This window comes from Aspergillus candidus (genome assembly GCF_002847045.1).
Source record: "Aspergillus candidus strain CBS 102.13 unplaced genomic scaffold BDW47scaffold_12, whole genome shotgun sequence".
NCBI lineage: Eukaryota > Fungi > Ascomycota > Eurotiomycetes > Eurotiales > Aspergillaceae > Aspergillus > Aspergillus candidus.
In genome coordinates, this window is record NW_020194017.1 from 219980 (window position 1) to 242209 (window position 22230).

The 22230-nt window shown below is 50.4% G+C and overlaps 7 protein-coding genes across 7 annotated transcripts; 5 read left to right on the plus strand and 2 right to left on the minus strand.

The window, feature by feature from the left end:
- Positions 1-80: 80 nt before the first annotated feature.
- BDW47DRAFT_11168 (protein serine/threonine kinase activating protein nimO) lies at positions 81-2728 on the minus strand. The gene is made up of 3 exons (XM_024813997.1): positions 1945-2728; positions 445-1803; positions 81-392 (listed from the first exon to the last, which is right to left on the minus strand). Exons 1-3 carry the CDS (start codon positions 2428-2430, stop codon positions 300-302), a joined length of 1938 nt encoding a protein of 645 aa, XP_024673654.1. The 5' UTR covers positions 2431-2728; the 3' UTR covers positions 81-299.
- Positions 2729-5245: 2517 nt separating this feature from the next.
- Positions 5246-5732, plus strand: BDW47DRAFT_124329 (uncharacterized protein; the record flags this gene model as incomplete). The annotated part of the gene is made up of 4 exons (XM_024816235.1): positions 5246-5353; positions 5412-5452; positions 5509-5530; positions 5628-5732. 4 exons carry the CDS (start codon positions 5246-5248, stop codon positions 5730-5732), a joined length of 276 nt encoding a protein of 91 aa, XP_024673655.1.
- Positions 5733-6498: 766 nt separating this feature from the next.
- On the plus strand, positions 6499-7702 carry BDW47DRAFT_130812 (SIR2 family NAD-dependent protein deacylase; the record flags this gene model as incomplete). The annotated part of the gene is made up of 3 exons (XM_024817176.1): positions 6499-6982; positions 7068-7603; positions 7646-7702. The coding sequence occupies exons 1-3, from the start codon at positions 6655-6657 to the stop codon at positions 7700-7702; spliced, it is 921 nt and encodes a 306-aa protein (XP_024673656.1). The 5' UTR covers positions 6499-6654.
- A 2078-nt stretch (positions 7703-9780) lies between these two features.
- Positions 9781-10389, plus strand: BDW47DRAFT_102848 (uncharacterized protein). Its single transcript, XM_024811938.1, has one exon. The coding sequence runs from the start codon at positions 9961-9963 to the stop codon at positions 10168-10170; it is 210 nt and encodes a 69-aa protein (XP_024673657.1). The 5' UTR covers positions 9781-9960; the 3' UTR covers positions 10171-10389.
- Positions 10390-11705: 1316 nt separating this feature from the next.
- Positions 11706-14354, plus strand: BDW47DRAFT_11187 (serine/threonine-protein kinase). The gene is made up of 8 exons (XM_024814039.1): positions 11706-11850; positions 11940-12062; positions 12130-12241; positions 12313-12517; positions 12578-12733; positions 12802-13256; positions 13314-13343; positions 13407-14354. The coding sequence occupies exons 1-8, from the start codon at positions 11808-11810 to the stop codon at positions 13975-13977; spliced, it is 1695 nt and encodes a 564-aa protein (XP_024673658.1). The 5' UTR covers positions 11706-11807; the 3' UTR covers positions 13978-14354.
- Positions 14355-15568: 1214 nt separating this feature from the next.
- exg2 (putative exo-beta-1,3-glucanase) lies at positions 15569-18546 on the plus strand. The gene is made up of 3 exons (XM_024814119.1): positions 15569-16834; positions 16896-17908; positions 17979-18546. Exons 1-3 carry the CDS (start codon positions 15701-15703, stop codon positions 18391-18393), a joined length of 2562 nt encoding a protein of 853 aa, XP_024673659.1. The 5' UTR covers positions 15569-15700; the 3' UTR covers positions 18394-18546.
- An 86-nt stretch (positions 18547-18632) lies between these two features.
- On the minus strand, positions 18633-19661 carry BDW47DRAFT_11225 (uncharacterized protein). Its single transcript, XM_024814130.1, has 2 exons — positions 19294-19661; positions 18633-19210 (listed from the first exon to the last, which is right to left on the minus strand). The coding sequence occupies exons 1-2, from the start codon at positions 19487-19489 to the stop codon at positions 18906-18908; spliced, it is 501 nt and encodes a 166-aa protein (XP_024673660.1). The 5' UTR covers positions 19490-19661; the 3' UTR covers positions 18633-18905.
- Between the last annotated feature and the right edge of the window lie 2569 nt (positions 19662-22230).

Sequence of the window (22230 nt, forward strand, 5' to 3'; positions counted from 1 at the left end):
CGGGCGAAATGATACGAAAAGCTATAAATCCAAAGCACTTGTAGCAAGCGAGAGGTAGGAGCTTCTGGGCAGCTGCACACCGGCCGAGAGGGACGGGACCGTCGCGTTCAACTCGCGGCGGAACATAAACGATACTGCCCGGTTTCGCTGATGCTGAAGTGATGAGACAAAATGCTGCAAAGAATACCTACGGTGTGTATTAAGTTAATAACAAATGCATCTAGGGTATATCAAGCCGTCTTCCCGGTTACTCTCATGACCATCGGTGCAATACCATGAGGATCCTGCAAGGTCATTCTTCACCGGCGCTTGAGTTCGAACAGCAAGGCGTCCAGTTCATGCCAATTCCCCGGGTTCGCTGCGAACTTGCGGTGTTTTCTGGTCCCAACGTGCTGAAGCATGGTTAGCTCCGCTCCCCGCAATTTCCGATATGTAAAATCTTACCTCGTCAAAGTCATCAAACTTATCCCTGCAGTTCTCGCAATATCCGGGCTTGGGATCCCTTCTTCGCTCCTTTTGGCTGCTTGTCCTCTTGATGGATGGCCGGCAGCTTAGACTATCATTTCCTGCAGGGTACCGGTTCTTGTCATCCGCAATATGTCCGGGCCTCTCAGGCGGGTTGAATTTGCCCGGCCAAGGGTTGCTCCGATTCAGCTTCAACATTCCCGAGGCGTCTACGCCCCGGCTGATCGGGTTCCCAGTGCCCGTGGACAACCCACCGGTGCCCTTTTCTAGTACCTTTCGCTTGAGCTCATGAACTTCCTTGCTTACACCAGCCTTGGCCCCAGGAGCTGCGGCAGTCGAGGATACCATTTGGGAACGGATGGCGGAGGTGATGTTAGAAGGCTGCACACCAGAGGCGGCGGGTTCACGGCCGTGGTAAAAGGGTCCCGTGCGGTTCAGCGGTGGGGGGGCAAAGCTTTCGGAGCTCTTCCTAGGCGACACCTTCCTTGGTGGTGGTATTTCCTGGGCCTCTGGTTCGTTTGCCTGGGTAACGGGTTCCTCACCATCGCCATGGTCCATCTCTTTACAAAGACTTCGTTCTTCTGGGGGAGGGGGAGCGCTTGGTGCCTTGATTTTGGGTTTCTGTGTGGCCGGTGCCGGAATGGCTTTGGGAACAGGTTTCTTTTCCCGTTCTTGTTGGCGCGGCCTTTGTCGCTCGGTATCCTTCCTGGCAGGGGGCTCCTCGATAAACGGGCACTTCCCTAACGGTGCACTCCTGAACTGGGGCCAAATGCCGTCTTGACGTTTGGCGACTTTAGGATAATCCCGAACCATGACAGGACGCGTCTTTTCATCCATATCGTGGACATAAACAAACGGGCCTTTGAACATGACCAGGTCCTTCAGGACACTGTGCGGGTTGCGCTCCGACGAGCCGTGAAGTTCGTTCTGGAGCACTTGTGAAAGGTCGTTGTCGCCCCTGTTCCTCACATACCCGCCCCCTGCAACATTGTTTCGCACGGTTTGCCCGGTGCCCCCGATATCTCCATCGTTGATCGTGGTAATCATCCGCTGCAATTTCTCAAAAGCCCATATCTTCATCTTCATCCGGCGAGCCCGGTGCAAAACATCCATGGATGTCTGCTCGCGTCGTGCATCATTTTTGAGGGACATGTGGAGGTGCGTATCGGCATTTTTCTCAAGTAGGGACGGGTTGACCGTCTGTAAAGTGCCATCGACAGTGACCTGTTCTGTCGGTTCGGTATTCGCTTCCGTTGGGCTGGTCGATTCATTTTCGGGGGGGATCTGGCGGGAGGTGACGACGTGGGTGACTAGACGGGAGAAGAATTTCTCCTCGCGCTGGAGGGCTGTAAGTATTCTGAAAGAAGGGGCGAGGATCACAACACGGGAACGATGGAAGATCAAACAAGGAAGCGGGTGTGTACAAGAAAAAATAAACATGGAAGTAAAATGAACATGGAACAGCTGGATGACACTTACCGCTCCCAAAGCAGTGACCTGTCTCGAGCATTTGCTACGAACATCTTCCGAGACACTGTCAAAATAAAAGACGAACTGTGGAAAGGCCTTCCGGTAGTGCCTCTGCCATTGCCTGATCGAATCAATCGTCTCAGCAGACGGCTTGTCGTGTCTCGGCCCCCGAGTCTGAGCCTGACGCTCCTTGTCTCTGACCGCTACCAGCTTCCTTTCAAATGCACTTGGCTGGCCATTGTTTGGTCGTCGCGAGAACAGCCTGGAGTCCGCGCTCACGCGGGACCGGTCATCCTCTGCCGCGTCAGCAATCTGCTTTTTCGGAGGAGGCTGGCCGTAAGGGATATCGATCTGTGTGTTGGTCCGGGGTCGTTTGGCAGGCACGAGGCCCAGCCTGTGAGGGGAATTGGTGGCATTAGGCACGTTGGCGAGTGGTCGGCGAGTCGACATATTAAGGGACGTCTGCGGCGAAGGGTGGACAGATACAGCTGCCATAAAGTAACAATATACAACAAATGCTCCCGAGCAATCGGCAGTGAGAGAAAAACACCCGCCGCAGAGGAGTCGTCCAAGCGGTGCACGCGATGGACTACACGTCTGTCTCCAAGGACAATGGCTGGATCAAAAAAAAGCCATTGTTCACGCGACGTGAAAAACACAAGAGAGTGACTTGAGAGGGATACAGACAGGCCCCAGACCTGTTCTTCCCACCAACAGAAATCCGGTCAAGTCTAAGAGAAAGAAAAGAGAGCCGTCTAGAAGAGCAAGACAGGTCGAAGTCACCACCGTCAACAAGAGGAGCAGTGGGAGAGAGTTGCGGGAGTGAGAGAGAGAGAGAGAGAGGGTGGAAGTACACAGACTAAACCCGATTGAGATGGGGAACGGGTAAGGTTTGTTTTGGCGGACGAAATCCGATGGTAACAAAACCACCCGCGTTGAAGTATCCTCAACTACTACTAGAATGCTGCTGGGCATTCCTATCGTTCCGCGCCCGCGAAGCACTCAATTCATTTCAAGTATTGTTTCTTTGTGATCTTGGATTTTCTCTTTTTTCTTTTCTCCTTTTATCCCATAAATCGCGAGGTTTCCCTTTGTTTCGCTTGTCAGTTTCCTGTATTTCTTGGTATCTCCTAGCGCACCCACTGAACCTATCAAGTGGTGGAGAAATCCAACCGCGTCTTTGATTCAAGTATTGGTATGTCGCAGTTCTCCATGACTGTACGGAGTACATGGAAGTGGGGTAAGGCTCTAATGGGCTCGATCTGAATGGATCCGTACAGCTCTTGGGTGATTTACTCGGCCATGACCTGCCAAGCGCAGGACATGCAGATCGGGGAGACGACATAGTATTCGACAAGGCGGATTCGAGACGATCTCTTAAAAGAATTCCGGGCTTTGTTCTTACTGACTCGGTATCTATCTTCAAGCCTCGTGCAGTTCTCACGACCTGGGCTCTTCTTGTTAACTGAAGTAATACTGGGAGAATCTCGACCATGACCGAGGATACAATCAGTACAGTGGGATGAAATTTGTTCAACGTCAAGCTATTCTTGCGTCTTGCATCAATACCAAGAAATTTGGCTGAATGGTTTCAAGTCCTTCATGAAGGTCTGATGGTCTGATGGACCAATGTTCACCAGCAAACAAGTGTTTGGCTCTTCTTCTGCAATCAGTATTGACACGCTGGACGCTGTCAAGGTCCGGAGATTTCGAATGGGTAATTGGATCCTTGCAATCCACCTGATATTAATTATATCAGAATTTGAGCTTCGTTCTCCATAGTTGAACATGGCGATGATGACATCAAAACTCTTTCATATGGACAAGACCAACATGCATTCTGGAGATCAGAATCATTTGCAACAACTAACACCCCATCAGAGTCTTTATAACTTTCGAACATCCGAGTCTCGCCAGGTGTCTCATACACCAAGGCCTCTATTGATGATTTCGAAAATGCAGGTTTGCCGGCATCTATACCAGGAGCGCCCCTATGTAATGTTGCGCTATACTATGAATGGTATATTAAAGATCGTCGCATTGAATATATCAAACAGGTCCTCCAGGGAGGGTCGATCGCATAGGTCCTCGAACAATTCAAAATAGCACAATTGCTAGTGGATGGAACACGAATGAAAGGATGAATGATTGGATGAATGAAAAAGAATATTCATGGACTTGCCCAACTGTTTCATAAGCTATGTCCATATTCTAGACCGTGTTGCTACAGCTCTGGACCACGCTCCGCTTGACACCCCCAATTCGACCCGCGTCATTCCTTCAATGCCTGTTTATGGCACAGGATACACTCTTCGATGGGACATATGCTTGGTTTATGGCGCTTTTGTCGAAACACATTTGGAGAAATCGCAGTTATTCAAGTAGGGCCACAAGATTTCCAGAATATACCTCGTAGGTAGGTTGACTTACTCAATTCGACGGCGAGAAAACCGTAGGTCACAGACCGTGCAAGTGTATCTGCTGCATCTCCATAGACTTGATGGGGCGGTATTTCGCTTAATTAGCCCCGGGCTATTATTATCACCATAACAGCCCCCATATTTGCCAAGAAGTTGAAGGATGCTTAGTGGAGCTGCAGAGTTATCTGCACAATAACCCATGCAAGATGAGTATTCTAATGACATAACCCCAAAGTCCCTCTTGTGAGGTCCACACTTGAACTGATCGTCATCTAGTTGCGAAATATTCGAGCGACGAAGGACTAATATTAGTATATACACTGCAGATTGAGATATTACCGGCACTAAGTTATGCAGATCGATAATTGAATTCAAATTGATACCCGGGCCATACCGACTAAGCACTAAGCGTCCTCCCGAGTAGTTAAAAATCCGCTTTAACAGGCAAGACCTCACTGTTCTATCATCACTAAAGCCACTAGCACAGGGCTAAGTCTAAGCTTCCTCCGGCAAGGCAGCTTGAGGAGCCTGCAGAACGAGTCTGACAGCGTACCTTACATGCCCAAGCGACGCCATTGCACGACTAAGTCCCAACGCTCCCGTCAGGATTCAGCGCGGTCAAGATATTCTCGAGCACAGCCTTGACCGTAGCGTATGCCGCACATTGGGGGCATAATGGAGTCATTAATGATTGGACGCAGACACCGGCCCCTCCACAATTGAAGAAACGGACGAAAAATGTCATTGTGAGCTCTACCGGTCTCCGATCTAGCTATTTAAAACCCCCGCCCCAGTTTCTCAGAGGTTCGACTCAACTCATCAGCTCATTCCTCCGTCTCTTTAATCACCCACTACTTTACAAGCTAAATTCACTCCAATCAACCACCACGATGAAGTTCTTCGCTGTAGCATGTGCTATCGCTACCAGCGCCGTCATAATCATGGCTGCGCCGGCCCCTGGAAACCAGCTCGAGCCTCGAGTAGCCTACTTGCCTGGAGTACGACCAGCCCGGTTTTTTCCCTCTGCACAAAGCTAATCTAGTTTTCAATTTGTAGCGTTGCGGTGACACGCGCTGCGACTTGGGGGGAACACTCTAGTACGTTGTCGAGAAGGCTGAACCTCTGATATTGCATGCTGACAAAGGCCATCTAGTGACTGCTACCGAGGCACTTCTGTAAGAGAACTACTCTTTTCTTCAATTTTCTTCCTCAATCATTTTCTCTCCTTGCTTTCTGTGACTGTTTGGAATGCCCACTGAACCTCTTTGATAGTGCACCAGACAAGCTGGAGGAACCGGAAAGACATGTGATGTCTCGACCAGGACTGGCCTCGCCAAGTGCCCCGGCAAGGGTAACTACGATGGGCGCACCGCCTAAGTGTGTATGTGTTGAGATTGGATGGTGAGTGCGATGCCATATTCCATAAGCACCTGCGATGAATGTCTTGCTGATTGGGCTCGCTTGGACTTATAGCTTGACGATGTGCTGAAACTGGGGAGTAGAAGATACTTCAGCTCAACAATATACTACCTATCTCCCAAGATGGGGCTCGCGTGAGGAATGGGTTAGATCCTTGAGTGTACTTTCGAAGAATCAATTGTACAGCGGGACGCAACAAATGGTCAACCCACTCCTTCGTGCTGGCTTGGCAGTTGGGGAGAGATACATCTTGCGTCTAGCTATACAGCACAACGCAGTATGTATATCGCGTTCAAAGTCTAACCCTGGCTCAAATACTACCTGTAAATTTACGTTCAGATCAGATTGATCAACTAGATAGAAAGTATATATGAGATACTTTATGTTGTCGTTGCTGCATGGTGAAGTGTATCTTTGTGGACGACCAGCTCCCGGAGCCTATCAATTGACACTTGCCAAGCTTTAAGCTTGTTTATTCTATACAAATCACTGTTCCTTAAAACCACGAGTCTATTGACCATAAGAAGATAACAGTAGCAATTCAATAACCTACTGATACAGAATATTCAATTTGCCCTTAACGAACTGCCACTCCTGTTGACTTACCTCTACTAATCGCACCGCGGAATACTATCGCACCCCACGTCATATATAGCTCTCTCCGTCTTGGCGCGTCTTGGAGTCACCTCCAACTGTCAGACCGGCCAGACCAACACCAACAGCGTGAACATCAACGACAGGCTATACCATGCTCAAACAGTAGCGACAAACAAAATATTAACACTAACCCAACTATCCCTAAACAAGAACATCAACAAGCCATCTCAATCCCAACCCGACATCAACAATAAACCCCAACCAAGCCCACCCCTCTGCCGCCATGGCGTCCAGCATCCCCGCCGCTGATCTCCGCTCATTCACAGACCACCTAAAACGCAGCAAGCGGGTCCTCGCGCTGCTAGGCGCTGGAATCTCCGCCTCCTCCGGACTGCCCACCTTCCGCGGCGCAGGCGGTCTCTGGAGATCTCACGATGCGACCGACCTAGCGACGCCCGAAGCCTTCAACGCCTACCCGGACCTGGTCTGGCAGTTCTACAGCTACAGGCGGCATATGGCGCAAAAGGCGCAGCCGAATCGCGCGCACTATGCCCTGGCGGAGCTCGCGCGGCGCATGCCGGACTTCCATACGCTATCGCAGAATGTAGATGGTGCGTTTTGTGTCTTTCTTTTCCTCAAACTGCAATAGGTGCTGGCGGTGTAGTCGTGTGTGTTGTTGACTAACTCCTGATGCAGGTCTCTCGCAACGCGCAAACCACCCCTCGGGACAGCTGCATCTCCTGCACGGATCGCTATTCACTGTTAAATGCACATCCTTTTACTGCAGCTACTCGCGTGAGAACGATTTCTCGGACCCTATCACACCCGCACTAGCCATCCCAACAGGCGGGGCCGAGCCGACGCCGTCGTCAGACGACAAGACCGGCGAAGCAGCGGGGCAGTCGCTGTCTGCCGCGATGTCGGGGGCAGAAGCAGAGGGCCAAGAGGCGGACATCTCCGACGAGCGGGTTCCGCTGGCCCCGCTTCGACGGGAAGACCTGCCCCACTGCCCGGAGTGCAAAGACGGGCTGCTCCGGCCGGGGGTGGTGTGGTTTGGGGAGAGCCTGCCGCTGACGACGCTGGATTTCGTGGACGGGTGGATGAGGGCCGGGCCTGTCGATCTGATTCTCGTGGTTGGGACCAGCTCGCAGGTTTATCCGGCTGCTGGGTATGTGGATAAGGCGCGTGCGAGGGGCGCGCGGGTGGCGGTTGTTAATATGGATCGGGGGGATGTTGGGGCGGGGGGGTTAGGGGCTGGGGATTGGTTCTTTCAGGGTGATGCGGGTGTTGTTGTTCCGGAGTTATTGAGGTGTGTGGTGGGGGAGATTTGATCGACGGTGTTTTATATATACTATGCTATACTATACTATACTATAGTTTGGTTTGCGCTTAATGTATTAATTCAGGAGGTGCATGGCTACCATACGAAGTAAACTACATCATTAACTACCTATCATCTGTATCTGCCATATCTCCCGGATAAATCATACCTAGCCACATCCCAATACCGTGGTAAGCTGACATCCAAGGAATCCAAGAGGGTAAACTCCGGTCTATCTTCGGGTAATTAGTATCTTTGACTATTCATTCATTCACCATCTATCCCACCCATGAAACGTCTTATCTCGAACACCTACTAGTAGCCGGTGAACAACATGAAACAAGTTCACGTGCGACTATACGACTGACGCAATTTCAGTCTGACATTAGTCTCAACTCTATCGGCACTGCATAGCCTCGGATCATCACCTCATGATAGTAGTGTCGGCAAGCTACCAGTAAGTTAGTCCCATGCAAACAATCTATCCATCATCTGATCTGTTTGCTTGCCTCAAGGGAAAATCGGATGCCCCTGAGGCTGGTGATCGAAGATCACCTGTGGTGCAATCATATGGGTCGACTATATTCAGTGTATACTGCCTAGGTAGGTACCTAACCTAGGTATCTGACCTGCCTTAGTGGAAGAGGATCACATCCCTGGTATGAAGGAGAGGATCATATCTGAATGGAGTAATACTCTTAGATTAAAATGATCGTCTTTTGGATATCGATGCGTGACAATCACCACGGGTTTGGGCATAGATGGGATAAACGCAATACTACTCCGTAAATAGGTAGGTAGGTGGCATTACATACAGAATGCAAGGGCTAGTTTGTTGCGCGTATACTCCACGCCGTCTGGGGAAACTATCTTTTGGGGATAGATAAGAAGCTGGGGAATGGGGACTATTGAAGACAGCACTAGCTGCCTCTACTAGGTAGCTATGACGCCTTGTTCTCCTAATTGATTTCCTTTCTCTCCTCCACCGGCCAAGAAATACGGGGTCAGACTCCGGGTTTTACCGATGCAGCCCCTTTCCGCTGCATCTATCCGCCTCCGTACTTCCTGTCGAGTTCTAGAATATCCAAAGAAAAGCACCTCCGAGACAAGCAAAAGCAAAGAAAAGCAAAGAAAAAAGCGGTGACTAGCCATTCTTTGTCTTTATTTAGATTTTTTTTTATCTTGGAAGGATGAGACATCGATTTTCTCGGAGATTGCCACCACGAACTGTGCATAAGACGCCCCTAGTCTCCTACCTAGTCTTTCTTAGGCAAAGGTAGGGGAGTGTCTCCACTACCCACTTGCGTTTGACAACTGGAAAACAGCCTTGGGACGCCCCCAGGGGCCGCCAAACGCCAAACGAACCTATGGAATCATGGATAGACCCTGGCCGGGGCGCGCCTCGCGTCGGCGTTGCAGCCTTATTCTTGGCTAGCTTCTGGACTTGTGTCGCAGGCTAAGGGGGGCCAGCTTGTCGTGAGATGAATAGTCGTGAGATGAATAGGATCTGCGCTGTGGACGACCAATGGGGAAATTGGACTTTCTCTCTCTCTGTTCTCTCTCTTTGAGTCTCTGTCCTCTGGGGGAAGACTGAAAGCTGATGGTTAAACTCGCTAAGAGCACGGAGTTAAGGTGCTTAGGTGGATCATGGATGGGGACCCGCTTAATCTAAGGTGTTGTGGCGATCTTGGTGAGATTGTGATTCTCCTTATTCTAATTTCTCTTGGACCCTTTTTCTCTACTTCTTTTTATATTTATTTTTATCCTTATTTTTGATTATTCTTCTTAGTTCTTTAGATTACACCTGGTGGAGTAACTAGAGTATGTCGTACGGAAAAATATATATAGAAATAACATGATGGGGCTGGATAGGAGCCTGTGGGGTTGACCCTTTTTTCGTCTTTTTGAAATCGAACTCTGACGTGTGAAGGAACAACAAGGAGGTCTGTGAGAAAATAACACCCCATTTGACTTTACTCTGACATAATATACTACCACCTATACGGCTCACTACTTCGTTCAACCTTCAAACACCACCCCATTCAATCTCACAGGCAGAGCTGGTGAAAGCCAGCCAGAACGAACATGAAACTTAGGGCCAGCAGGGATCTTGCAGCCAATCCAACCAGGGTGGTGGTGGACTGATCGACAGCTGTACTAGTGTCTGACTCTGCATCCAATCTCGGGATATTCAATGTTTGGACTAACCACTACCGGTAGTAGCATCGTCCCCCAGGGAAAAGTTGTCTCGCCCGGTCTAGGGTCTAGATGGATGACGGATGTTCAAGGATACTGGCAAACCACAGAATGTTGTTCGTGTTGTCTGTGATACACCACGCCTTCGCTACAGCGTGCGTACACACCGCAACATGCACCCCGTGCGAAACGTGGCGGCCACGAGACGGGGTTGGTCATGCAGAGAAACGAAGAAGCAAGGAGTGTCTTCCCTGTTCTAGATCCTCCGGATCCTTCAGCTGAGTGAGATGAGCGGCTCTCGTTTACCGATGTGATGATAGGTCAACTCTGGTCAAACTGATCATTTGGACGGCGAGTTTGCGGGGAGACAGGAGGGAATGTCCGCTTCTTGATCAGCATGACATGAATCCCAATTATTATTATGATTTCGACCTTGCGGTTATCGTCCCTGATGCGGAAACGATACTGTTCTGTCAATCCTTCAACGCCTGTCATCGAGAATCCACTCTCTCGTCATGATTTAGCGACGGATGGTTCGTCGCCCCTGATCGCTCCCCGTAGATTCGATGGAGGATTCCTTTCGTCGCTTCCTTCCTGCTTGGACTAGGTAACTGTTAAAAATCAGGATCGAGGGAGGGATTAAATCCTTTCGATAATTACACAGGACATGCTCCGTGCATGGTCCCCGGAGCTGACCGCTGGATCGCTGACGTGACTGAACAGGGACTCTCCCAGCGATGGAATGGTTGTTTGACATCTTTTGGGCAGTTGTTCGTATTATTATAGGGTTTTATACTGTCTACACGAAGTTATCTGCAATTCTTTATATTTGAATTTAGTAATGTATGGTAGTACTTGGGGGCTTTCTTCTTTACGCATGTATACTACCCCTTAGAAACGTCTCCTAGAATTCGTCCTCAGAATTACAATCCGATCGGAGTGTTTGGTTGCTCTTGATACCCCTTGTTCTATTGATTGTATTGGTTTGATTTATTCTAATAATGTCACTCAGGTCAAACTTACTACTATCTGCTACTCTGGTATCATTTGCCTGTACATGTACTGTATCATAAGCACTTGGCTATCATCTATAAAGTATAATCCATATCGTTATAATTTTATATGATATGGTTGGCTATAATTTTATTCGACTAATTCTATTAATCCTATTAACTTCCATAAACTTCCATAAACTTAACCAAAGTTAACTCCCTATTTCATTGATCACTCGCGTGGTCAGTCAACTCTCCCTTCTTCGAACAGACCCGCCTTTTTTCTCTGGACCAAACAAAGCGCTTCTCCACTCTGACTATTCCAACTTTCTCCCGCTTTAGGGGCTGCGAGGTTCCCTACCACCGAACTACCTACCTTACTACTCCTACCCTACCTACTACCTTCTACGATCTCTTCCCATCTGTCGACTTTCCTCTTCCATCCCTCCCTCCAGAAGAAGACGGCTCACTCAAGACAATCGGTTTCGGTCTCAGCTGCATGATTGATCCCGTTCGCTGTATTATTCCGTTGGGGTACGTTTCACCTGCAGAACGCTTTCTCCTTACCACTGGTCGGGAAAATGAACCCCTCCGCCCACGTTCTTCTCTCCCGTCTTTGCCTTGTTTCCTGGGAACTCAGCTAACGCCGGTTTCACAATGTCCGTAGGTTCTGGATGGGTCATTTCCAGCGTCGCTTTATATACTGCCTTGTCGCCGCGTGAATTTCACTCCTCCGCCGTGCTTTTTACTGCCCGTCTAGTCTTTTTTTTACCTTTTTTACTTTTCCCCCCATACCGACGTCTGCGAACCCTCGCAGACCGCGGAACCAGCCGTGTTACGTGATTATACCCTGCCGATACCGTCGTGGGATGTTGGGAGCTGCTCGGAACAACCGTTGCCAGGATATCTTGCTACACATCCGCCTAAATGGGAAATTCGCAGGGGAAACAGATAGCTGCCGGCGATGAGAGTGCGTACCAATGCCTGGCTCGCCATTCCCGTTCGAGTGGAGTTGGCGGGCTTCGTCTCCCGAACTGCGCGCTGATGATGTAGGAATAGCGAATCTCAATCATTTCCGCCTCCTCCGGGTGGTCGGAAAGGGTGCCTTTGGAAAGGTGCGCATCGTCGAGAAGAAGGATACGGGGTTGACGTTTGCCCTCAAATACATTCGGAAAGAAGAAGGTATGGTTCTACACAGGGTTGGTGTCGGTGTCGTTGCCATGTCGGCTAATTGCTTGCCTGTCGGTAGTCGTCCGGTCGGAGAGTGTCCGCAACATCATTCGGGAGCGGAGAATGCTCGAACACCTGAATCACCCATTCCTGTGCAACTTGAGATACAGCTTTCAAGATATTGAGTACATGTACGAACCTGCCAATGCTCCTACCATACATACCTTCCTACTGTACCGACTAGGCACTGACCTCCGAGAAGATACCTCGTGGTGGATTTGATGAACGGGGGTGATTTGCGCTTCCACATCTCCCGGAAATGTTTCACGGAAGACGCAATTCGCTTCTGGTTGGCAGAGCTGGGCTGTGCCCTGCGGTATATCCACTCGCAAGGGATTATCCATCGGGATGTCAAGCCAGATAATGTTCTATTAGACTCCGAAGGACATGTTCATTTGGCCGATTTTGTGAGTTGTCCCCTTATGGTCTACTCCTCGGACAGACGCTGACTGGTTTGTTTCCAACAGAACGTTGCCTCGGATTTTCGCCCTGGAAAACCGCTCACGAGCAAGTCTGGTACCCTAGCTTACCTTGCCCCCGAAGTGTACGAGGGAGGTGGATACGCGTCCGAGGTGGATTGGTGGTCGCTCGGTGTCACGTTCTACGAGTGTGTTTACAATAAGGTATGCATCGCCGCCTCCCTGGGAGCCCGCTTGGCCGGTTTTCAACAGTCGACTAATGTGCCGGACAGCGACCCTTTGAAGGACGGAGTCAGGAAGTGTTGAGCGACGCGATCAAGAAGGCTCAGCCCAGATACTTTGTCACCAACCCAGCGGTCACAGTCCCCTGCCTGCGGGCCATGGGTGCGCTCATGGAAAAGGACCGAAGCAGGCGGATTGGTGCAGTCAGCTTTGAGAGTTTTACCTCGCATCCTTTCTTTGCCGAGCTTGACTTTGAGGCTTTGGAACGGAAGGAGATCCCCGCGGTCTTCACACCATCTAGCGACAAGACGAACTTTGATGCTACGTATGATCTGGAAGAGCTGCTGCTGGAAGAAGCGCCGTTGGAGGCTCGGGCCCGCAGACAGAAACCGAGAGCCGAGCTCAGAGAAGACGCCACGGCGAAGGAAATCCGAGAAGACGAGCTTCACCGCTTGATAGAGACTATGTTTGAGCCATTCGACTACACGCTGGCTTCGTATAAGACGTATGTTCATGTTACCATATTGGAACGTATCCCCTTCGGATCGCTGACCATTCACAGGAACGCGGCGGAAGCAATCGCATCGGCAACGTGGGTTTTCCGAAGGGAAGGATAAGAACATAATGGAGACCCCCTTGCTAACATTATCTCCAGGAACCCGGAAGACTGCCTTCCTACCGCCTCCTCTACCCCCGCCCCCGGCACCGGCCCCGGTCCAGGGCACTCCCGTCGATGCTCGCAACCCGACATCTCCAGGAATTCGCCCTCACCTCAGAATGATGGGTCTATTGGTCGGTTCAATACTACCAATAGGGCCCCGTCTCCTTTGTGTGAGGGTGGAGAGATCCCACCGGCCCCCCTGCCAAAGGACACCTTCCCTGCTCACCCCACGTCGCAGCCACCTCCCCCGCCGCCATCGGCTCCCTCGTTCCATCGTCCGTTTCATCCACCCCCCCCTGCTCAACGTCCCCGGGGACCGGCGCGGAAACCGAGTAAGGCTGGGGGAGTGCAGATGGTATTGGAAGAAACGGGTAGCTGGAGCGAGCTTGCGGATCACAGTTCTACTCTTCCCGCGGAAGGCTATGACGCCAACGACGCCAAAGGAAAGAGCTCCAACAGTGGCATGCTGTCATTCCTGAGCCGCAAAAAGGGACGCGACAGGAGCCCGAAGCCGCAAGAACCCGGTGTTCTGGGTAAAGAGGGTGCCCGACAAATCATCAGCTGAACAAATATCCCCGCACGACACGAAAATGAAGGAAACGAATGCCACCAGAGGTGTATCATAGGAGCCGTGTTTCCAGACAGTATCGACCCCTGTCGGAGCATTGCGGCTCACGCTGGAAATCCCCTCTCCGAGATATTTCGGCCGTCTTCGACCTGCTGTACGACTGGCTGGACCATCCGTGTTTGATTGGACCCCCACATTATGGGGTACCATGCAGAAAATCTAAGTGATTAGGGTATATTGCCGTTTGTCGAATCTGGATGCCCATCAACCCCAGACGCAATTAACCATCACCAGGCTCGAGATGGAAAATTTCGCGATGCCAAGGATGTTTTGGCGTTTCCTGGTTTACCATCCTCGAATCGATGGATTATTGCCTCCACGATGTTGCCGACTCCCAATTATTCTCCCCGGATGTGCCGAAGGTCACGCAGGTTTGTGAGACTTCGGTCTTTTGGTTTTCTATTGTATTTTCTGGCGTCACCCACTAGGTAGTGACCGAACTCTTCCATTCCGTCTCCTGTGCTCCTCTGATCTTTTATTCGCTTGGTCTCAGCGTGGCAAGATCGCCCTTTTTATTTTCCCTTCCTATCGGACCTATGCCGGCTGAAGCTGTACATATAAGCGGCACAACACCGATCTGTCTGATTTGTTTGATATCTTTTTCTCATTCTATCCGCTGCGATTGGCGTGTACTTTAGTTTCTGTTTTTTTCTCTCTTGTCTTCTCGGTGGCGTTGGCATACATACATACTATGTTCCAGATTGGAGCTTGGGAATGGTTCCGTCGCAGCCATATGATATGGATATGCCTTGGACTGTGCAATGGTTGGACATACTACCTATTTTTGTCCATCCTTTTATTCGTGATGATGACTTCATCTGTGTGGAGTCTGCCTGTACTTAATGATATTTATTTGATAGATACTGAGTGAACGCATCTAGTCAATACCTACTGTAACAACTAGTATGATAATTTATCGCTTTATACATATAGGAGATCTCTCATAACCGTGCCAAAGTGAGCGGATCCACCACCACTAGGCTGCCTAAATTAGGCACATACCTAGGCCTGATCATCCCGCCCGTCAAATCACTGTTTATATAAAATTTTTTCTACTTATGTATAGTAAGTAGGCATGTTTCATTCTATGTAGGGCGCACATCCAAGAAATTATAGGAGCACTCAATGTGTCATCCTCTGACGCGCCTTGCGTCTTGTTTACTTTTTGCCTAGAGAGGCTGAGTGAGCCTAAGAAACACTAGCTTGGCTGGTCTCTTGTTGGTGGGGATGGATGGGCGCCAGCTGTGCCAACTACCAGCTTACTACGATCTAACGACCTGGCTAGACTTTGCATCTACTGCTGATTGTTTTTTTCCTATTCTTTCTCGACTGCTTGAGGGATCTCATATGCATGATTCTACCATCGATTCCTACGTTCTCATCCTCCACACCTAGCCATCCATATCCCGATACCACAACGCAGAAACGCCAACTTCAACAACCTTGAACAACAACAACAACAACAGATCTACGAGCGGGGCCGCACCGCATTACATCCGATCGATCCCATCCACCCATCCATCCATCTCATAGGCGTTCGATGCGGTTCAATCCCATCCATTGTATCGCGCCACCACACCCTACCTACCCACACAACAAACAATCCAACATCCCCACATTCCAATCGCGATAAGCTTGTGATCGTCGATCAATAAATTGCATGCCCAGACACCCCCGCACCCGCGACGGTCGCGACGGCGAGCGAGACCGCGCTTACGACTCCGACTACGACTACGATTACCACAACCACGCGCGCAGACATCGGTACCGGAGGGATGAAGATTACGACGACGATGAGTTGGAGGATAGTCCGCGACGGGAGGGGCGGTATCGTCGGGATGAGAGGGGCTCGCGTTCGAGGGCGAGGGGATATGAGTCGCGCGGGTATGAATCGCGCGACGATGCAGAGGAGTACGATTTAGCGGATGTGGATCCTGCGGTTCCGTTGAGGGGCGTTGAGGATGATGGTGGTAGACGGAGGGAGAGGTCGAGGGGGAAGGCGAGGAGAGGGCCGGCTGCGCCTGATATGTCGTCGAGAGAAAGAGAGAGGGAGCGGGAGAGACGTGCGCGCCGCAGAACGGACGATGAGGAGAGTCCTGTGCGGAGGAAGGATCGTGGGAGTCGGACGAGAGATGGGGCGCGAGAGGGCCGTCGGGAGCGGGAGCGAGATGCGGAGGCGGCGGCGCGGCGGGCGAGACGGAGGGATAAGGATCGCGATCGCCACCGCGGGGCCGCAGCGGTAAAGCATCAGAGTGGGGACTCGAGTAATAGTGCGTCGCATTTGCTGAGTGCTGATGCGCTTGCGAGGCTGGGGGCTCGGTACGATGATGAGGATCGAGTGCGCACGGCTGATGAAGCCCGGGCTGAACGGAAACGACGCCGGAAGCGCCCTGTTGTCGGTGATGAGCAGCCGCGCACGCTGGCGCCGTTTCCTGGGGAGACGCCGAGAGGGCAGTCGAAAGGTCGGATTGTGTCTGGGGCTTACTTGGAGGAGGGGAGGAGTCCCGAGATGGAAGTTCGACATCGGGGGGGTGGTGGTCCGGCGATGGAGGATAGGTGGCGGAAGGAGGGCGATTGGGATGGAAGTGGGGATGGCGATGAGGGACAGCCTCCTTTTTGGAAGAGGAAGAAGTGGCTGATCGCTATTGGGGTGCTGATTCTGCTGCTGGCTATCATCGTTCCGGTTGCTGTTGTTGTGTCGAAGAAGAAGGGTGATGATTCCGGTTCGGGGCAATCTGGCGAGGAAAAACCAGAAAACTCGAATCTGGACAAGATAAGTCGAGACAGCATTCCGGTATGTTTTGCTTGAGGTTTGTGTGTTCTACCACAGATGGGCTAATGACGATCTATTTCAGGAATCTGCCAAGGGAACTGAGCTGGATCCTTTCACGTGGTACGACTCGACTGGTTTCAACGTCACGTATACGAGCGAGACCGTCGGGGGTCTTTCCGTCATGGGAATCGATTCAAAGTGGGACGATTCAGCCCGTCCAAACGACAACGTGCCGCCGTTAAATAAACCATTCCCGTACGGAGACCAGCCCATCCGTGGCGTTAATCTCGGCGGATGGTTGTCGATCGAGCCGTTTATAGTCCCTTCTCTCTTCGAGCATTATCCGGCTAAAGACGAAGTGATCGACGAGTACACGCTTTGCAAGAAGCTGGGAGAGTCGGCTGCGTCACGGATTGAAAGACACTATTCGACTTTTATCAAGGAGCAAGACTTCGCCGAGATTAGGGACGCAGGACTCGACCACGTCCGAATCCAGTTCTCATACTGGGCAGTCACAACATATGACGGCGATCCGTACGTCGCGAAGATCTCTTGGCGATATCTCTTACGTGCCATTGAATGGGCTCGAAAGTACGGACTGCGCGTCAAGCTAGACCCGCATGCACTTCCCGGAAGCCAAAACGGGTGGAACCACAGTGGGCGAGAAGGGTCGATCAACTGGTTGCAGGGACCGGACGGTGCTGAGAACCGGAAGCGTTCGCTGGAGATCCACGACAAAGTATCAAAGTTCTTTGCGCAACCGCGGTACAAAAATATTGTGACCATATATGGCCTCGTCAACGAGCCGTTCATGCTGACATTGCCAGTCGGAGAAGTTTTAGACTGGAGCAAGGAGGCCGCTGAACTGGTGCAGAAAAATGGAATCAAGGCCTGGATTGTCGTCCACGACGGCTTCCTGAACCTCAGCAAGTGGAAGAAGATGCTGAAGGACCGTCCGGACCACATGCTCCTTGATACCCATCAGTACAGCATTTTCAACACGGGGCAGATAGTCCTCAAACACAAGGAACGGGTCAAGCTAATCTGCAAGGACTGGTTCAACATGATCAAAGAGATCAACAGCACGAGCGAAGGGTGAGTAGCCATTCCAGCCCTACCTGACCGTTGACCCCCAGTTCAAGCTCCCCAAGCTAACATCTCGCAGCTGGGGCCCAACAATGTGCGGCGAATGGTCCCAAGCAGACACCGACTGCGCACAGTATCTCAACAATGTCGGCCGCGGCACCCGCTGGGAAGGCACATTCTCCAAGACCGATTCAACGCAGTACTGCCCAACAGCCGACTCGGGCCCACGCTGCAGCTGTGAACAAGCCAACGCCGACCCGTCCGACTACTCAGACGACTACAAGAAACTGCTTCAGACCTACGCCGAGGCCCAGATGTCTGCCTTTGAGACGGGGCAGGGCTGGTTTTACTGGACCTGGCATACTGAGTCGGCTGCTCAGTGGAGCTACAAGACCGCTTGGAAGAACGGGTTCATGCCTAAGAAGGCTTATGAGCCGTCTTTTAAGTGTGGTGATGATATACCAGATTTTGGGGACTTGCCGGATTTTTATTGAGTTGTTCGAGGTGTATATTATTCTTTCTGTTTTGGATATGATACTGTTGTCATGGTTTATTCTTCGCATGTTTTCGACACTGCATTGTTCTTATTGTTGCATTTTTGATATCCTTTTTTGTTATCTGTTCATTTGTATCTATACTCTATGCAGCCTCACCAGCTGTTGTATATTGTTGAGATGATGAAACGCCATGTAGATTCTGAGCCATGTTCTGGGAGCTCAAACTAGGCAGCCTTGATTATTGGGAAGAAACCATCTTTTGGTATAGACATATGGAATACATAGCAATTACAAGCCCCGAATCATAAACATGAATCATGAAAGCAAACTCCGAGCATGCTATACCCAAACCCAGCACAAATATCACTCAACCCATAGTAGACAGTGTAAGTAACGTAACCCACAAGAAGCGTTGACCAGCAACACAACACAACAGCGACAACCAAATCCGCCAAAGAAAAGTATGTAGAACAAAACATCAGACCATAGCATAGTCTGGCCTATGGAACTTACCCTCGATTAAACGAGAAACGCGATCCCCACCCCCTCGACTCCCTACGGTCATCCCCTTTCTTCTTAACATCCTCGTCACTCACAGACCCCTTCTCAACGTCCCTCGTCTGCTGCCTCGCAACACCCTCCGTACCCCGGTGAGCACCACCATCAGTATTCTGCCCTTGAGGCTTCATCCGCGGAAACCGAGGCGTCAACGGCGTCTTAATAGCTTGCGTGACCTGGCGCGCAGAGCGAGAGATCGTCTCGCGCATAGCCCATTGGCGTCTTTTCGCGACGACGAAGAGCGCTGCGGAGGACACTGCATTATCGTGAGTGATGACCAATTGCAAAAATGGATACTTGCGGTGAAGACAGCTGGGGTGGGAGAGAGGCATAGCATACCTCCGATGAGAACAACGACGCCGACTATCGTGCAGAGAATGATCATGCCCTCTGAGGATACGCCCACAGATGACTCGGAGGAGGGCCCTTCTGCACCGGCATTGTTTTGGGCTTCGATCTCTTCGTCGATGGTTTGGGCTGTTGTTGTTTGGGAGAGGAGAGTAGCGAGGAAGATGGGGAGAATTTGGGAATACATTTTGCTCTCAAGATGCGTGTAAAGTGATTATCGGTAGGTTTTGAAGCAAGATGCAGATATGATAATAGGAAGTCTGCGATATAATCCCCAACAAAAAATGAGAAATAAACAAACCCCCCGCTGAAGAATCCCTCAATGATAGTTATACCACCACTCCATCAAGCACTGCCCCGACAACTTCACTCTCCCCTGAGGAAAGCGCTAAAAGGGTCTTCTTGGCCCCTGTACTGATAGGTCCAACGGGCGAGATCCAAGCTCTGCACGTATTTCTGCAGCTTGATCACCGCAGATTGACACTGCAAGGGGAACAAAGATAGATCACCGCAGCGAATCAGGACCCCGCATGCGTGCCTCTGCGTGATGTTGGCGCCGGAGTTCTGTGATTGCCGGCTTGGCTGCTGGGCAAGCGCCCAATGGCGGAGGGGGCTTGGCCGCCGGGATTCTTGGACGGGTTTGACAGACGGTGTGGGGTCGGCGGTTTTTCTGTTTTTTCTTTCTTTTTGTTGTTTGTAGGGCTGATTGGTTGGTTGTGGGGATTAGTTTGGAGGAGGTGGTGGATCGGTGCTAGGTTGGAGTGACTCTTATATTTCAGTAGCGATAGCTTCAACTTGGGGCTGTATCGCGTAGCATGTATATTAAGCTTTGCTTGGCTAATGCCATTGCTTGTAGTCGAAATAGTAAACATGAATGTCTATCGACAGATCGATTGAGAGTAATAAACAGTGTTCTATAGAAGAGGAAGAGTCGTCTTCATCTAGTCGAGAGGTAGGAATAGAAGACTAGACATCACGGGACCCCCAGTAATTCTGTCTGCTCAGCTCACCAGTTCTCATCTGTTCCCGACATGTAAATCGTAAACATCACCATACTCCCTTTGACAAACGTTCCCTATCTGACAAGCTTCTTCATTAAGCGAATCATCCTTTTACCATTCTCCCTGGAATACAAGATCGTATAACCCGCCCCCACTCTTTTATTGAGCTTGAGCTCTCATAGCACAGATTGACAAAAAATGAAAACAATGAATCCCGCTCACAATCCCTCTTCATCTGCAAGAGGATCTCCCATCATTTCTGTCCCTGGACAGCCTGAGGACAGTGATGAAGTTGACGAGCTTCTACTCCTCCAAATAGCACAAGCTGATGACCCTGTCTCCCCTAGGCTCAGCGCAACGATGGTTGCCCCTCAAGGACGAGCTTCATCAGTGGAACAGCAAATGCCTCCCTCGTCACTTGTACAACGCCCAAAAAGTTCTGGGATCGACGTAACGGCCTTTTCGTTTGCAAAGCCACTTCAGCATGGGAAAGTATTTTCTTTGAAACCAGCTGTCAAGCCGCAAATTACGTCGATGTCAAATAAGATTTTAGGTCAAGGGAAGTCTGAGAAAGGTGATATGAATGATACTATACAGGAAGAGAGCAATCCAAGGTAATTCCCTACTTGTGACTGACAGATATCGCTATGCTTTTGAATACTTGTCTCATAGCGGATTCAGGGTCACCACAAACAACCAGAGTCCCCCGACCTCACATTCAACATCAGAAACACTCACACAAGGCGCTAGACCCATGGAATATGTGGAGAGTCAATTTCACCATGCCGGAGATTATGAAGACAGACGTGAAAGTGGTGCCTTTCTACCGGCAGCAAATGGAAAATCGTCGGATTCGGCGAATGGTTCTCAAAGTACGTCTTTACTCACAACTAGTGATAAGCCAGACCAACATATATCTAGGGAGACGGTCTCGTGAAATCTATTCTGGATACGATCAAGCTAGACCGAGCAAAGCTCGTCCCGATGAACGCTCAGCGATGGCAGGTGGAGCTACAGCAGAAGTGCCTGATGTCCTGCATTCAACGAGACGGGCGAATGATGAGTTTAAAGTCTCAAAGGCCCATCGGACAAAAAGGACAAATGCAAAAGGCCTACCGATCATCATGAACAAGAACCCCCAATTATCCGAGGAGGATATTTACCAGCTTCTGATCAATAGACTCAAGGTGCGCGAAGAGAGTGAAGCCGCTGCAACCAACATCCAACGGCAAATGGAAACGCACATCGCGAAACTGCAGGAAGAAAACAATGCCCTGAAAGCTGAGCTTGAAACGCTGGGTAATCAACTTGAGGAGCAGTCAGCGGAAGCAAAAACGTACCGATCCCGACAGGAACTATGGAAGAAAAAACTGGCTAGGTTCAAGTATTTCCTGAATGAGCTTGGATCCGATTACAAAAATATTCGCGGCGACGCCATCCAGCTCAGGGCAGCCAGGGCCGCCTGTGATAAGGAGAGGAAAATTATCGCAGAAGACATTTCCGATCTCAAATCACGATTGACTCAAACGACTAATCTTGTTAACACAAATAAAGGTCACTCTACAGAGCTGGAGAATATGATTACCCTGTTGCAGAAAGAACTCAAAGGTGCCGACGAAAAAGCGGCCTATACCCAGCAGCAGCTGTCCAGAGAGTCCAAGAGGAATGCGTCCTTGGAGTCATATATTCGATCCCATTCTATTCATCAAGCAAAGGGACTGGAGCTTGTCAGGGTCGGCCAGCTTGAGACATCGCAGAAGATTGATTCCGCATTTGAGCTTATACGGACCGAATGGGAAAGCTCTCAGAGAAATGTCCAGTCAGCACTGGGTCGTACAATGGACGAGTGCCTGGATTTGTTGAAAGGCATGAAAGACAAACGTGTCCTCGAGCGGGTAGATTTTCAGAAGTGTCAACAAATTGCTAA

What these genes read in the sequence shown, in the direction of transcription:
- BDW47DRAFT_11168 (XM_024813997.1), bottom strand. Translation starts at nt 2,430, where the DNA reads ATGGCAGCTGTATCTGTCCACCCTTCGCCGCAGACGTCCCTTAATATG. An exon ending in AGGTCACTGCTTTGGGAGCG is followed by an intron (nt 1,804 to 1,944) that starts GTAAGTGTCATC and finishes ACAGCCCTCCAG; the next exon opens with CGCGAGGAGAAATTCTTCTC. An exon ending in AGTTTGATGACTTTGACGAG is followed by an intron (nt 393 to 444) that starts GTAAGATTTTAC and finishes ACCATGCTTCAG; the next exon opens with CACGTTGGGACCAGAAAACA.
- BDW47DRAFT_102848 (XM_024811938.1), top strand. Translation starts at nt 9,961, where the DNA reads ATGGATGACGGATGTTCAAGGATACTGGCAAACCACAGAATGTTGTTC.
- BDW47DRAFT_11187 (XM_024814039.1), top strand. Translation starts at nt 11,808, where the DNA reads ATGGGAAATTCGCAGGGGAAACAGATAGCTGCCGGCGATGAGA. An exon ending in ACGCTGGCTTCGTATAAGAC is followed by an intron (nt 13,257 to 13,313) that starts GTATGTTCATGT and finishes GACCATTCACAG; the next exon opens with GAACGCGGCGGAAGCAATCG. An exon ending in GAAGCAATCGCATCGGCAAC is followed by an intron (nt 13,344 to 13,406) that starts GTGGGTTTTCCG and finishes CATTATCTCCAG; the next exon opens with GAACCCGGAAGACTGCCTTC.
- exg2 (XM_024814119.1), top strand. Translation starts at nt 15,701, where the DNA reads ATGCCCAGACACCCCCGCACCCGCGACGGTCGCGACGGCGAGCGAGAC. An exon ending in TAAGTCGAGACAGCATTCCG is followed by an intron (nt 16,835 to 16,895) that starts GTATGTTTTGCT and finishes GATCTATTTCAG; the next exon opens with GAATCTGCCAAGGGAACTGA. An exon ending in ATCAACAGCACGAGCGAAGG is followed by an intron (nt 17,909 to 17,978) that starts GTGAGTAGCCAT and finishes AACATCTCGCAG; the next exon opens with CTGGGGCCCAACAATGTGCG.
- BDW47DRAFT_11225 (XM_024814130.1), bottom strand. Translation starts at nt 19,489, where the DNA reads ATGTATTCCCAAATTCTCCCCATCTTCCTCGCTACTCTCCTCTCCCAA. An exon ending in CGTCGTTGTTCTCATCGGAG is followed by an intron (nt 19,211 to 19,293) that starts GTATGCTATGCC and finishes ACGATAATGCAG; the next exon opens with TGTCCTCCGCAGCGCTCTTC.